At 42.1% G+C, this 16,446-nt stretch overlaps 1 protein-coding gene across 3 annotated transcripts in view; it reads left to right on the forward strand.

Moving 5' to 3' along the window:
* LOC126355114 (U4/U6 small nuclear ribonucleoprotein Prp31) overlaps positions 1 to 16,446 on the forward strand; it is a 65,878-nt gene that overhangs the window by 38,148 nt on the left and 11,284 nt on the right. For all 3 annotated transcript variants that reach the window (XM_050005305.1, XM_050005302.1, XM_050005313.1), the window contains exons 4-6: positions 4,857 to 5,061; positions 7,380 to 7,549; positions 7,654 to 7,811. In XM_050005305.1, the coding sequence (XP_049861262.1) occupies positions 4,857 to 5,061; positions 7,380 to 7,549; positions 7,654 to 7,811 (533 nt within the window). The remainder of the gene's footprint in view (positions 1 to 4,856; positions 5,062 to 7,379; positions 7,550 to 7,653; positions 7,812 to 16,446) is intronic.

Here is a 16,446-nt window from a genome sequence, read left to right on the forward strand (position 1 = left end):
TTAGTGCCATGTGTGTTGACAGCTTCACTTGTAGGTATTTTATGACACAGAATCACTCCCATGTGACTGTATGAAATTGAGCATCTCTACCATCTAACAACTCATTTTTTTATGATGCCTAACTATTCTGAGTACTTCGTGCTTTCTATTCAATCAGTGGGGTTCATCACCCCTAGATTATTCACATTATATCGGAACTTCCTCTTGATCACTTTGTATGATGATGATGGGGAGGGAGGGGGGGGGGGGCGACGACATGTCACAATGGTTGTCAGTGACTCATATTACTACCTTGGTGGTGTTGAGGTCTTGGAACATTGCACATACCAATAAATTGAGAGCCCATGTAAATTTGGCCCCTTTGCACAGATGAAAGGATCTGTTTGAAGCATCAGGCTTTCGTGTAACCACTTTGAAATAAGTCATAGCACAAACCATCACTACCATAAATATAAACAATGTTAACAGCTTGATACGCTTGCTACTGTTGATTTGGGAAACAGTTTGGGACTGTATTACATTGAAAGAGTGTATTGCCTACGTTACTCTAAATTCTCTCATGAAAACAATAGAATTATGTTGCAGAAGTACTGACCAGTATTTCCTTTCTAGAGATTAGATATGGTGCTGCCAGTAGACAAATATAAAAATACATGACAATATCCTAGCTTTCAAAGTTATTAGTCCCTTCCTCAAGGAGGAGGAGGCTAATTTGGGGAAGGTTAAAAAGGAAGGGCAGATCAGTGAGAGTCCAAAATGAGAGCGGACCCAATTGTTGCAATGATTTGAGGACATAAAGGTACATTTTTGCCCCCCCTCCCCCCCTTTCCTGTCATCGCAACAGAGGGGTCCCTTTCACCATGAGGTATAAGTGACCTGTCCTTTCTTTTTAACCTTCCCACTATCTAATCTCTCTTTCCTCACTGAGGAAGCAACTGATAGTTCAGAAAGCTAGTATACTATCATATATTTTTATACATGCCCATTTGCTATAGTGGCCGGCATGAAAATAGGGCTTCAAGGCTATTTCGCCATGTTACAGCACTGCCATTATTTTTTTATTGTGATAATTTCAAATGTTCGTAAAAATTAATTAAAAAAAATTGGGTAACTCTATTTTTAGTCTAGGATATGATGGAGTACTTTCCAAAAGAAAATTCTCACTAGCTGCTAGGGGAAAAAAAATGAAAACTAACGTTACAAGAAATTTTGGAGGAAAATAATTTTGTACTTCAACCTGTTGTAGTAATAGAATCACCAATGTAAACGGACTGAAAAAAAAAAAATGAAAATCCTCAAAGTTTACAGATGCATATGCTGAGTCTTTTATTTCGGAAATATAAAAGTATTCTGAGATAAAAAATAAAATATTATAAGAGGTGTGAAACTGTGCCAACTGCATAGCGGAAATTATAGTCGCTGGTGAATTTTCGTTGTGTAGGACTGCGAAGAAACTTCCCATGAGAATGTTGTTAAGAAAACTACAAATATATTTTTGATAACATTTCAGACATCATTATTGTATCGTATCTCGTACAGAAGCAAGTTACTTCCGCGATATCCCATGCGCAGCAGTGCACAAGTCGTCGTATGCCTTCACCAAGAGTTTTGTTTGGACGGCTGACTCTAATATGACCTAGAATCTTCCCTACTTCCTGAAAATATTTTACTGGCTGTTAATACATAGCCTTCGTCATTGCATCCATCACTCAAAATGCCAATACACCCTGTGCAAAAGCAAATGTATTTATTTTGAAGCCAGTATTTTCACTGAAGTTGAGCAAAATATTTGTTCGAAGGGTTTCGTGAAATCCAAGTTTTTTCTAAATTTGCTGTAAGCCTATTATTCTCAGCACGCAATAAGTGTTTGGTACACAAAAACCTTGTTCTTACTACTGCAATGACCCTGTCTTGTGTTACAAATTTCGTCCATTGCAGTTTCTCAATTAAAGACCAAGTGGGCGGAGAAGACAGTGAATTGAAGTGACTGGCAAGAATAATCTGGTTTATCATGGACATTACCTTGTATTTCTCTAGCCATTGGTTACTATCCTCTGTGATACTAAAGTAATATAGTTCTACGTTCTAGCTTTTTGTAAAAAAATCATCAAATATCATAGATTTCTATGCTCTTCTTGTAGAATCAGAATAGACGCTGGGACTTTTCTGATGTTACTGCACTATTTATATATACAGTCGATACAGAAGCACCACAATGTTTTGTAATTTTATGATTTGCATTAGCCTTACTACGCAATAGCCAGTAAATCCTTCTATGAAAAAAGGAGTTAAATTTCGAATGTACAAGTAAACGGAATGCAGTAAGATTATATCCAAATGTAAAGATATTCGATACAGGTTATTAGGAAAAACTGTTGTTATTTAATGCAGAATTTACAATCTTATTTTAATTGACAGTTACTGTCGAGTAAACTAATCACCACCACGAGCGATAAACTTATCAGATGTCTATTGTAAGGGGAAAAACATTCGCAGTATGTCCTCTATAACTGAAATGAATTGACAAACATTTAAAACAATCAACTTTTTACATAGATGGAACTTACCTAAACAGAAGGTTCTTCGGCTCCGTGTCTTCAGATTCACTGTCGCTTGTTTCAGCCAGGTGAATCATCACAGGTTCCACTATGGTGTCTCTTAAACCCTGGTTCAAGAAATAAGTTTCTTGCAATGCTGCTGTGTGTTTTACACACCTCTCCCAGACCTGCTGAGTAACATTGTCAAGAGCTTTTTGTGTTAGCTGCTCGACATCAGCTAGTTTAGAAGTAGTATTTCTTTTCATATTTTCTACTTTACTTGGGCCCATATCAATTAAGTGGGAGTATACTGGCAGTCATAAGGTGGTAGATGTACCACTTCGTGTCCCATTTGCCAGTTGATCTAATTTGTAAGTCTTTTTGCCACCTACGATTTCCTCCTTAGACACGAGTTCAGCCTTCATTTCATCGAGTGAAAATGAAACATTCTTTCTCTTTAGCCACTCCATAATATCTGCCTTGTGCCAATTTGTATGTGGCAGCTTTTCTATCTGAAAGGACTGGTAGCTGGCGTTATCCATCACGATAATTGACCCTTCTTCCAGCACAGATAACGGTCAAACAAACAAATTCTTAAAAACTTCTCCATTCATTTCTGAATGGTAATCTAATTGGCAAGAATTCCCCCCCCCCCCCCCCCTCCATGAAAAACAAGTTTGGCCTCTGGTATGAAGCTTATGGTTAATGAACCAGCGTGGGCGATGATTAATAGGCCATCTCTACCAGTAGACACTTTCAAACCGTCATTTCCCTTGGGTCGTGCCATACATACTTATTGGCGTGGTTCTGTGAAACACAAATTTCATCCAAGTACACTACAGGCCTGGTGTCTGAAGCACCCAAGAAGTGCATTGTATGTGAAAGCTTCGCCCTTGCTGCTGCTGTGTCTCTATGTTCCATTAAGAATTTCCATCCATCATTACACTTCTTGAATCAGAAACCAAGGGAGTGGAGAAGACGAAGAACAGAGGTCTCTGAGCCCAGGTAATTAATTTTTTCATGGATGTCAGCCATTGGATATTATCCTCTGTTGTAATATCCAAGTACAGTTTAACGCATGAGCTCTTTTGTTAAATTCGTTAAGTCAGTTGATTTCCATTCACATTCATATCACTTTCTTGGAGAATCGAAATACTCATTCGTGTCTGGAGATTCTGCCAGTGACACAGATTTGCTAATATGGCCTACAATTGACTTGGAGACACCACACGCTTTAGCAGTAAGTTCATGAATTTGTGCAAAATTTGAGTTATTCCTCGCTTCTTCATTGTTGGCAAGTTCAGTACAAAAACTTCAGTACATTCGATATGATAGTTTTTGATTGTTTACGAATGTCTTTCCGCCCTTTATGTACACAGACCAGAGCACTACTACAAGTAGGCCTCTGCTCCTGCATTGTTGTTCACCACCGAACACATGTCAAAGCATCTTTCTAAAGACTGTATGACACTGAGACCAGATGTGAACACTTAATATAGCACAGTAACACTGAGCTTTCAGCTGCTCTGACCTACCACGCCGCTCACGGTACTTACATGGCAACAAAGCCGAGAGGCGGGCGAATCCCAGCCTGCAGCTCCTGCTGGCAGCAGGCAGCGGCTGTGACCTTGAGACTCTCCTTTCGTGCCGGCCACTATAGTACTAATATTTCACCTAGAAGTAAGTACTGGCCAAAAATTTGTCTCATAATTTTATTGTAATTTCAGCACCAAATTTATGCTATATACACAGTTGTTGCTGTAAACACACCCTCATAATTATTTTGTCCATCTTTATTTATGGTGAACAATGGAAAGTCCAGGATGAAATGACAATTATATTGTGAAAAGGATAGATCACTACTCACCATGTAAAGGGAGGTGTTGAGGTACAGACAGGCACAATGAAAAGACTCCAAAACATTTCAGCCTTCAGCCAAAAGGCCTTCTTCCAAAGTAGAGAACAGAACACATTAACACAAGTAAACACCCCCCCCCCCCCCCCCCCACACACACACACACACACACACACACACACACACACACACCATTGCGAAACTGTATGCTGTGTTTTTTGTGTGGGTGTGTGTGTGTCTGTGTCTGTCTTTTGGCCAAAAGCTTAAATGTTTAGCAGTCTTCTCATTGTGATTATCTGCGGATTATGCCTCCTCTATTTGATAGCAATCTATCCTTCTTTTCATGTTGAGATACGTTAGAGAAGATAAAATATTTCCTCATGTATCTACCAAATTAAAATACTGTGTGTTTGTGTATTTTTTTTTATGTTTAATCTTTGATACAAAAATTTATAATTTTGCAGGTATCATCCATCGTTTTGTTAGAGATAAATATTCAAAGAGATTTCCTGAATTGGAGTCACTTGTTGTTGGCCCTCTTGAATACTGTATGACAGTAAAAGAACTAGGAAATGACTTGGATAGAGCAAAGAATAATGAAGCTCTTCAACAGATTCTGACACAGGCAACTATAATGGTCGTATCAGTTACAGCATCAACCACTCAGGGGTAAGATAAAAGATTGCGTGCGCGCTTGCGCGTGTGCGTGTGTCGCACGTGCACACTCACACACATAGTATCCATAATTAATTCATTTGAGTTTTAATAACGGATTTTGGTATACAGAGATTTCTCAATAAATGCTTTTTTGATGTTCTCTTTGTATTTTTAAAAAATCTATTCATTTATTTGTGTTGCTAACCTCACAGCTATACATTTACTAACATAATTTATAAACAAAGAAAACAGCAAAAGTTATGGTTACCAAAAAACTAGCTAGATTTTTTAAAAAAAGGGAAGGTTCATGTGAGACTATTAATGAAAAATTACATCAAGCCAGTGAAAGAAAGAGCAAGATTAAAAAATGGGGGATTGTGTTTAAGGCAGTAAGAATTAGTTACTACCATATTCACTGGTATGTTTACAAAAACCTTTACTTAAGGCCATAAGCAGCTTTTCAGCTGATTTCTATCTTCAGCTGGATCAGACCTCAGATTTAGGAACATATGAATGCATACTTAGGAAGATGGATGCATATGATGGCTGCATTGAAAGTACAACAAAATCCAGTGAAAAAAAGAAAAAAAGAAACGGTTGGAGTGTCTTTTCACTAGACAAGCCACTGCAATGTGCAACATTCTCATTATACCTAGGGGTTTTCAGTGTTAATGTTTTGTGTGTCTGCTCTTAATACAAGGTATCAAATGCCTTTGCAGAACACCAAGTAGCTATCATACAACCACTCCGCTCTAAAATTGATTTTCCTCAAGACCTTATGATCAGCTCAAACGTTCCTCCATCCATTATCTTCAGGTACAATGGTGTTTTATTATTAATGCAGCACCTACCACCAGCCTGTGTGTAAGAGGAGACTTTCATAATAAAAACTGAAGAGGGTCAGCATTTATATCCCTTTGCTCTTTACAATTGAATTGCCTATTCAACAGGTTTGTGAGTAAGAGATAATAGTTGTTTATGATATGTTCATAGATGACCTCTCCCTGATATTCTTCAGATACCTCTTATGGTTCAAGAGTGTAGCCACATTCTTGGAATTCCCATGTTTGACATTCTGTGGGAATTACTACCCCATGCTATGTCCAACCAGTTTCTGTTCATCCAGTGGATTATTGTGCAACAGTTTTCCAGCTAAATACTTCCTTATAAATGAGAAAAGGATACCAAATCAGGCGAATGAGTTGAATATTCCAATTATTAGTTTTTACAGTCCAAGCCTCTACTTGCATTTCATCCAGTTGGCCCTGACACTCATTTAGTACTAACATTCATTATTTACCTTTTGCAGGATAATAAATAAAAAAAGAGCAAAGCTTGTATTATTTGGTGATTACCTCATTTTTGAATCATAATCATTAACTCAGAAATCATAATAAAATAAAAGAAAATAATTAGTATTGTCAGAATGTCAGGGAAAAAATGGTCGTGTTGATAGATTTTCACAGAGACTTATTCACTTTCTGTGGAAAGTCAGTGTGCAGTGGAACACAGTTTGGGAAGTTGCCTGAACATACTGCAGTTTACCCACATCTCATCCGCAGTAACCATTTGATGCACATAATCAGTTGAATTCCATTTAACAAATCTAAACATTGGTAAGAGATTTGTTTTCACCTGTGCTTTTGTCAGCATTCAACAAATGAGACACCTGTCTTGCACAAAGCTTTCTCATAGTTGATTCCTCGAGTAAAACTATTCCATACTCTTTCTTCTAAGTGTGCATCTCATGTCAGCAGTTTCATTTAACTTAAATCACAAGGTGTCAGACACCATAATGTGAACATTCTCAGTCCTTTCATCTGAGGTTGCAGTTTTTTGATGCTCTTTGTTTCAGGAGAAATATTACCATTTTTGAACACGGCTGCCCAGTCTTAACTGTTTAAATTGAAGGGGCAGACATTTTATGTGCTTTCACCAACTTTGGTTGAATTTCCATTGATGATGAAATGACCGAAACAAAGCATTTTGTGGTGTCATAATATTCCAGCATATCCACTTGAACAAAACACAAACAATAGAAATAGTTTAGAAATATGTAGAAACTACTTTGCTGGCCACACTGACACAATATGCTTGTGCATCATACATGTACATTAAAGCTTGTGTTTCTACTTTATGCTATTGCCAGTACATCTTTGTTTAAATGATTTGTTACATTAATTTATAGAAAACTTCAGTAATAAACAGTCATTTAGTTTCCAGACTTGTAAGAAACAAAGTCCACACTGCTGTGTTCTGTTTTAATTTTGAATTTGTAGAAAGACACACAGTGTTCTGTTAATGAATAAATGTATGGTGTTTTTCTTTAGGCAGTTATTAAGTGAGCAGGAGAAGGAAGATATTGTAGAAGCATGTGACATGGCAATTGATCTTAATAATTTTAAGCAGCGTATATATGAATATGTTGAGAGCAGAATGGCATTTATAGCACCAAATTTATCAATCATTGTTGGAGCCTCCACTGCAGCAAAGATAATGGGTAACTATGAGAAGCAGTTAAAAAGCTGCATTGTTGTGCAGTAGTTTAATGTGAGCTAATTAATTAATTGATTCACTGTCATACCTCTGGTTTATTCCTTTCAGGTGTTGCCGGTGGACTAACAAAGTTGTCAAAAATGCCAGCATCTAGTATCTTGGTCCTCGGTTCTCAGAAAAAAACTCTTTCTGGTTTTTCTCAGGTTACAATGTTGCCACATACAGGATTCATCTACTATTCTGATATAGTTCAGGATACACCACCGGTAAATGAATAGTTAACTTGGATTAGATAATGAATTTTATATTTGAGACTTACAATCAATGCCATGAAGCCATTTGAATTTTATTATGTTCTTTCTTTTCCCCTTTTCCTTACTCTTTCTGCATTCTTTCTTTTCTCCCTTTCCATACTCTTCCTGCATTTATATGCTTTATCTGGGTCCAATCTCAGTCTGTGTGATTTGCTCGTTTTCTACTGTGGTCTCGGTATCCGAAACCTGATACAAATTAGTCAGTGATCCAGCGTATTCCGTTTTGAATTGGGCTTATGTGAAATCATCATATTGTTTTCACATCAGGAGTAGTTGTGGACATATTACTACAGTTCCAATAAAAAGTGTCAGTTTTCTCCAAATCTGTCGTAACATATTTAACTTTGCCGAACCCTTGAATATACAAATAAGAGATTCAGGGGATATTCCATATCGTACCAGTTTAAAAGATAATTTCAAATGTAAATTACACTTCATATTTTACTGCACAAAAATGGTTTTAAATATCAGATAAGTTCCTTCTAAACGTGAATTGTTCCAGACGTGATATTTTATTTTTATGTATTGCCATTTCTCATTATGAAAGGCCCTCAGGGGGCTCAGCATTTAGGTGCTGGGTACGAGCTTGGCGATGCCGCGGTCCCTGAGCTGGGGATTGGGAAGCGCCACCAGTCCTCAATACCGTAAGCTCTGAGTGTGCTTCAATGACCACCGTAAGGCGCAACAGTGGTAAGTTGTTCGGTACAGAGCCCAGGGATCTTGGCTTAACTGCCTGGGTCATGAGGATGATATAAACCTCTTATAAAAAAAAATCTTAATCTCAAGGTGTGCTGCACGCTGAGGAGACGAATGGCTGTTGAGGTAGAACAGTTGCTAGCGGGCAACCTCAGGGGAACCTGCCACCCTCTCGGTTGTATTAGGCTTACCCAGGCAAGCAGGGCTGTGTCTGGGTGGACATTCCTTCCCTAGCTGCTCGTGGGACCACCATGAAATGAAATACGAATAGTGCGCAAGCACGAGCCTCTAAGAAAGGAAAGTTCAATGGTTTACAGTATGACCCCCAATCGTTCCCTTCCCTGACCATACCAGGGGAGGAACGGCGGTCTAAATTACTTGGTGAGACATTCTCCTCGATTTCTGGCTTGTAGATGAACAGATGGGGACTCATTTCTAACCACAAAGCCTCAGTTTTTTGTGGAAAATTTAGGACAAGTTTAGGGCCTGTCTAAAATGAGGTCTGGAGCAGTCCTCATACAGACAGCATCCCCATCACAGTCACGGGCATTGCTTGCTTGTGACAAGCTCGAGGATCTTGCAGTTTCCATTACGCCTCATAATAGCCTCACTATGGTTCAGGGACTTACTTTTCATCATGACCTGTTGTTGCAGTCTGACGCCGAGCTCCGTGCAAATCTGGAATGCCGCGGTGTCCACTTTGTATGACGTGTCTCCAGGGGACCTAAAGATAGTAGGGTCGCAACCGGCGCCTTATCTTGGCTTTTGAGGGAGACACCCTGCCCGAGAAGGTCAAGGTGATGATATATTGATGTGATGTGAAGCCTTACGTCCCTCCTCCCATGCACTGCTTTACGTGCTGGAGGTTTGGCCATATGACATCGAGATGTGACGCCCTACCTGTCGGGATTGTGGACGTGCCTCCCACCCCAACGTCCTGTTTTGCTGCCTCGTTTGTGTCAACTGCGGACAGTCACATTCACCTTGCTTGTCAGACTGCATGGTTTATCAAAAAGAACGGAAGATTATGGAGTATAAGACCTTGGACAGGGTCACTTACACAGAGGCTAAATGCAAGTAAGACCGACTTTACCCTGTGCACATTTCGTCGACGTTTGCTGCAGCAGCTTCGATGTCGCCATCCCTGGCGACGAGCCCCCATGCTCAGCCGCTTTTTGTGGGCCCTCCAGCCCGGCCGTCTATTCCTGCCGCCCAGGTAGTTGGGGAAACACTCTCTTCCGTTCTCCCATTATCAATATCGGGAGTAACAACCCCTCCTTCTTCGGGGACTTCAGTACCCACCTCTGCACAGCAGAAGTGCCCGCCTCCTCCGGCTCCCTTCACGCGGAAGGGATCACTTGGTGCCATCCCTTCCCCTGAGGGCCGTAGGGCTTCCAGGTCTTCCTCGGTCCATGAGACTGGGTCGGAAAAGCCCACCCAGCCTGATAAACCGAGGGACAAACGAGACCCTACCAAAAAGTAGAAAAAGCAAAAGGAGGAGGACATAGAGACAGAAAAGGAATTCACCACTGCACCTGAGTTGAATCAGCTTTTGTGTCGCTTCCCTGCCGCTTGTCTGGCCCTACAGGAAACCTGGTTTCCTGTTCAGCAGATCCCCTCCCTCTGTGGCTACCGGAGTTACTATAAGAACCGTGTAGAATACGACAGGGTGTCTAGCGGTGTCTGTGTTTATGTTCTTGCCACTGTTCCTAGTGCCCCAGTGCCACTTCACACGGCTCTCGAGGCTGTGGCTGTTAGAATCCGGGCAGGAATGGAGCTTACCATCTGTTACCTCTACCTTCCCCCGGATGAGGTTGTCCCTCTTGCCGACATAGCTGCCTTGTTTGCCCAGCTCCCCTCCGCCATTCCTCCTTTTGGGGGACTTTAATGCCCACCACCCTTTATGGGGTGGGGCCCAGATCTCGGGCCAGGGTAAGAACGTTGAGGCTCTCTTGGCACAGCAGGACATTTGACTCCTTAACACTGGTGCTCCCACATATTTTAGCTTGACTCATGGCACATACTCGGCCATTGACCTCTCTCTTAGTAGCCCAGGTATTCTTCCATACCTCAGTTGGAGGGTCCACGACGACCTCTGTGGTAGTGACCACTTTCCTATCCTGGTTTCTCTTCTTCAGTCCCAACCCTTTGACCAGCTGCCACGATGGTCTCTTTGTGGAGCTGATTGGGCAGCCTACACCTCGGCTACTATGGCCATTGCTCTACTTCCTGGTGACATTGATTTGGCCATGGACAAGGTCACTATGGCCATTGCTGCTGCCTAGGCAACTGTCCCCTGTTCGTCAAGTACCCTTAGGCATAAGTCAGTCCCTTGGTGGACACCAGAGATTGCAGAAGCTATCCAGGACTGCCAGCGAGCCCTGCAATGACACCAGCGTCATCGTTCCCTAGAGAATCTGGTTGACCTTAAACGGCTGCGGTCCCGAGCTTGGCGGTTAATCCTGTGGAGCAAACAGGACTGCTAGGAAAGATATGTTGCCACCTTAGGTTCTCGCACCTCCCCATCTCAGATGTGGTCGCGTGTTCGCAGCATTTTTGACTTTCGCCCTCATGCGTCTGTCCCTTGCCTTTCTCTTCGGGGTACATTTTGTACTGACCCAATCGCCATCGCCGAACAGCTGGCAGAGTACTTCGCTCATATTTCCGCGACAGCAGGCTACCGTGCAGAATTCTGCGCCATTAAAGAGCAGGCTGAGTGTACACAGTTGTCATTTCGCACGCACTGTTGGGAATGATACAACACCCCGTTTAGTGAATGGGAGTTCCAAAGTGCCCTTACAGCTTGCCCCGATACCTCTCCAGGCCCATACCGAATTCGCAACCAGTTTCTTCGCCATCTCGCGGCAGACTGTCAGGGTGAATTACTCGCTCCATTTAATCGTATCTGGACGAAGGGCGTTTTCCTAGCTCGTTGGCAGGATAGCGTTACCATCCCGGTGCTGAAACTTGGTGCAGATCCGCTGGTGGTTGATAGGTATCGCCCTATCTGCCTTACCAACGTTATGTGCAAACTCTGGAATGGATGGTGGGTCGACGGCTCATGTGGATCCTCAAAGCTCGGAGCCTCTTAGCCCAGCAACAGGGCTTCCATCAGGGCCGCTCAGCGCTTGACAATTTAGTCTTGCTAGAGTCGAGTATTCGTACAGCTTGTACTCGGCGAGAACATCTAGTTGTGGTTTTCTTTGATCTTTGGAAGGCGACGATACCACCTGACGCCATCATATCCTTGCTACCCTGCACAAATGAGGCTTACGGGGTCCACTTCCGATTTTTCTATTGAATTTCCTTTCCAATCACTCCTTTCGGGTTCCAGTTGGCACGTATTTTAGCTCTGCTCATATTCAGGAGAACGGTGTCCCACAGGACCGGTTCTCAGTGTTCCCCTCTTTTTCGTGGCGATTAATGATCTTGCAGCTGTGGTGGGCTTATTGGTCTGTTCCTCTCTATATGCCAATGACTTTTGTTTTTATTACTGCTCCCCAAGCATCAGTGTCACTGAACGGTAGCTGCAGGGAGCTATCCGTAAGGCACATTTGTGGGCATCCAACCATGGTTTTCAGTTCTCAGCCTCCAATACCCGAGTGATGCATTTCTGTCGTCGTTGCACGGTCCACTTCCATCCTCAGTTCTACCTTGCCAATGAACTCCTTTGTATCGAGGAAACGCATTGCTTCCTTGGCGTGCTATTTGATGCTCAGCTCACTTGGACACCTCATCTTCGCACAGTGCTGGCGGCACTTCAACATCCTTCGCTGCCTCAGCCACACAGTTTGGAGGGCTGCACGAACAACCCTCCTACAGCTCTATAAGGCCTTACTCCAACCTCATCTCGACTATGGGAGCATGGTGTACGACTCGGCAGCACCTTCAACGTTGCAGATCCTCTACCCGACTCTCCATTGTGGCGTCAGACCCTTTGGTGCGCAGTATTAAAGATGCTATTTTTGCTCTCACAGAGTGTGGTCGTTCAGCGACGTTTGTGTGGACCCTGGGTCACATTGGCATTCCAGGAAACAAATGTGTCGATCAGTTGGCCAAGCAGGCCACCACTTCGCCACCCCTGGAGCTTGGTGTCATGGAAAGAGACCTCCGGTCAGCCCTACGTCGGAAGGTCGTGATGTCTGGAGCTCTGAATGGTCTGTCTTGAACACGCCAAATAAGCTCTGCATGGTCAAGTCATCCACAGCTGTATGGAACTCATCCTTGAGGGGCACACGTAGTGACTCAGTTGTTCTCTGCCGTCTCCAAATTGGACATACGCGGTTGACCCACAGCTGTCTCCTTCGTCGAGAGAACCTGCCCAAGTGTCACTGTGATGAAGGGCTAACAGTGGTTCATCTTCTGGTGGACTGCCCCCTTTTAGCCCCCTTGCGGCAGTCCTTTAATTTACCAGCTGCACTTCCTTTAATTCGAAGTGATGATGCCTCTATAGCTGACTTAGTTTTACGTTTTATCCGTGCAGCTGGATCTTATCACTCACTCTAGTGCACGTGCTCTCGCATGATTTCTCAGACTACACCCACTCCAGTCACTTTTAATTGTGACATGGATACCAAAATAGTGTCTTTTATGGTAACAAGTTGTGTTGGTACCTCTGTCAATACTATCCAGCTGGAGGTTCTTCATTTGTAGTTGAGAGGTTGACCTTTTACCTGATTCATCAACCACTGTAGTCTCTCTTACTCTGGTCAACTATTTGCTCTGCTCCTTTTAAGTGTCCTCTATTTTGTGTTACTGCGGTGTTCATTTCACCTCTGTACCCCTTGGTGTTCCCTCCCTCTGGGTGCAGAGGTTACGCTTTTACTGTATAGGCCTTTTACAAGTATGTCTGTTTGGAACTGGGGACTGATGACCTCGATGTTTACCCCCCATCAAACCCCAAAACCAACCAACCATTATGAAAGGAAGGGATACACATCATGTATGTACATACATAAATTATGCATTTATATTTACTTACTTCAAAGCACTTCTCTCTTGTTGTTGATGTTGTTGTTTTTGTATTAGCATTTTATTTAATTATGGCAACCTGAATGTCATACAAGGTTGGGAAGTGAAATGGGAAATTTTGAAATACTCCTACAAATCTGGCCATTTCAAACAATGGAAAATCCAGGAAGGAATTGAATTATATTATGAAAAGGAAAGTTGCTACTTATCATATAGCGGAAATGTTGAGTCGCAGAGGCACAACAAAAACAGTGCCACACACAAAGCTTTCGACCGGTTAAGCCTTCAGCAGAAATAGACTTGCCCCCCCCCCCTCCCCACACACACACACACACACACGACTGCAGGTCTCAGACAGCAAAAAGTGAGACTGCAGTCGTGTGTGTGTGTGTGTGTGTGTGTGTGTGTGTGTGTGTGTGTGTGTATATCGTATTAGTCTAAATCCGAGGTTATTGAGAGTGTATGAAATTTAGTTTAATCACATAGGGACTATACATTATTAAATCAAAAACTACGAGGTGCATTCAATAATTGACACAACATATTTTCTTTCTCGGCCAATTTTGCTCAAAATATCTGGAATTTGTTGTGTGTCATAGTGCGATATTGTGTGTCATAGTGCGATATTTTGCTTCAGCCCCTATAGTTTCATGGGGTTCTGATAGGTGGTGACAGTACACTTTGCCTTCAAAATGGTGTCTGTAATGGAGGTGTGTTGCAAGCAGAGAGCTGTCATAGAGTTCTTTCGGTAGAAATCCAGAGCATCGTGGGTATTCATCGGCACTTGCAGAATGTCTAAAGAGACCTGACTGTGAGCCAAAACATGAATCATTGGGTGAAGCTTCTTTCATTGTCGCAACACAGCCGGCAAAAACCTATCAGATCTCTTGCATGTGAGCAGGCCACACACAGCTGTGGGTAATGCAGTGTTGGAATTTACAGACACTGGTATTCAAGGTGATCGACGGATCCCAACCGAACATCTTGTTGCACAACTGGACACCTCTGTCGGTAGTACTGACACACTTGTCCGCCGGTTGGGGTACTCAGAAATGTTTAGCTGCAGAGTTTCTTGCCACCTATCACAGGACTATAAAAAACAATGAAGGGCCATCTTTGTAGAATAGCTTGCATGTTAGGAGGCTGACTGTGACTATTTTCTGTTGAATGTTGTCACGTGTGATGAAACATGGGTTCATCACTTGGAACTGGAAACAAAACTGCAATCCGTGGAGTGGCGCCACACTACTTCTCCAGGGAAGAAAAAGTTCAAAGCTGCACCCTCAGCCACTAGAACACGGTCTTCTAGGATGCGTATTGGAATCCTGAATATAACCAAGCAGCTAAAAAAAAAGGTTGAAAACCTCTTGTGCATCCATATCCATAGAAAACTGTGTGTGTGTGTGTGTGTGTGTGTGTGTGTGTGTGTGTGTGTACACATACAGTAGCATCACTCACTACAAAAAAAATCCTGAATTTTTTGTTGTTGCAATGGTGGTACATGATGGTGGCATGCTTTATCACTCACCTGCTTTGCTGGCGTTACATCAGTACTGCATGTATCTGGTTGTAGCATAATGTGCTCTAGGAAGATTGTCTGCAGCTTCAGTACTAGTAGATACAGTGAGAAAGTTTCATGCTCCACCCTCATATGTGCTCTTCATCATCACTTTCATTACTACTATTGTGAACACTTTTCATTATTTCTTCATCAATTTATCCTACTCATTGTAGCTTGTGGAACATGTCAATATACAAAGTACCAGCAATTTATGTTTCCAAATTGATGGACTCATCAGTGTCATTCAGTACTACCTTCAGCTCTGAAACAATGGATGGGCACATTTTTTTCATCTCTTCAGTATGTTAGCATTCTCTACTTTATCCCATACTTCTGCTCTTTGGAACACATCACATAAGTTGAGTGCATTCCTCACTTTCAACATAACCTTGGTAGAGTTCTTTTCACATTAGTTCAACAAACTGCACATTGGCAATTACATTTAATTGTTTCCAAAATTACCTGGCTGAATCATGGATATGACATTGTGTGCAAGAATGAATGCTTGTATAAAAGCGGTCTTTAGAGCCACATCAGAAGGATGGTGAGGCAGCATTTCGCTGCTCAGGGACTGAGTGTTGTGTTGTCCTAATCATCATTATTTCATTCCCATCGAAGCGCAAGTCGCCGAAGTGGCGTCAAATCGAAAGACTTGCACCAGGCGAGCAGTCTACCCGATGGGAGGCCCTTGTCACATGACATTTTTTTTATTGTCAGTTATTAATATAGCTTTCAGTTGAAGTTTTTTTTATTTTTTGCCTCTTTTCTTACAGCTGGTAGAAATGTTTCTTGGAACCACCAAGAGACCATTTCTCTGTCCATCCACACTTTCTTCTGAGCACAGTGTTGCACTGGTGATATGAGGGCTGTTCAAAAAGTAAGGTGACACCAAATTGCAGGGCAACATACATTTGATTATACATCTTTTCATTTTTGTTAAGTTAGTGCACATGTCCCAAACATATGTTCACAGCTTCAAGTGTTCAGCATACTTCGTTTGTTTTGACAGATAGAAAGGTTAACGTGTTTTAGTGTGCTTGGCAATTTTCGGTTATTGTAAAAAATGGAGCAAAGGATTTGCATCAAATTTTGTGTGAAAAATTGAACCAAATGCTCTAAAAAACTTGAAATGTTAAAAAAAAAAAGTATATCACTGGTACAACCTTTTCCAAGATGGCCGAGAAAATGCCAATGGTGGACCTCGCTCTGGATGTCCCAGCACATCAACAACAGATAACGTCAAAGCTGTGAGGAAATTGTTTTGGAAGATTGTCGAATTACTATAAGGGAAGTTGCTGAGGATGTTGGCATATCAGTTGGCTTGTGTCATGCAATATTTTCGGATGTTTTGGTCATGAT

Source organism: Schistocerca gregaria, chromosome 1, assembly GCF_023897955.1.
Source record: "Schistocerca gregaria isolate iqSchGreg1 chromosome 1, iqSchGreg1.2, whole genome shotgun sequence".
NCBI lineage: Eukaryota > Metazoa > Arthropoda > Insecta > Orthoptera > Acrididae > Schistocerca > Schistocerca gregaria.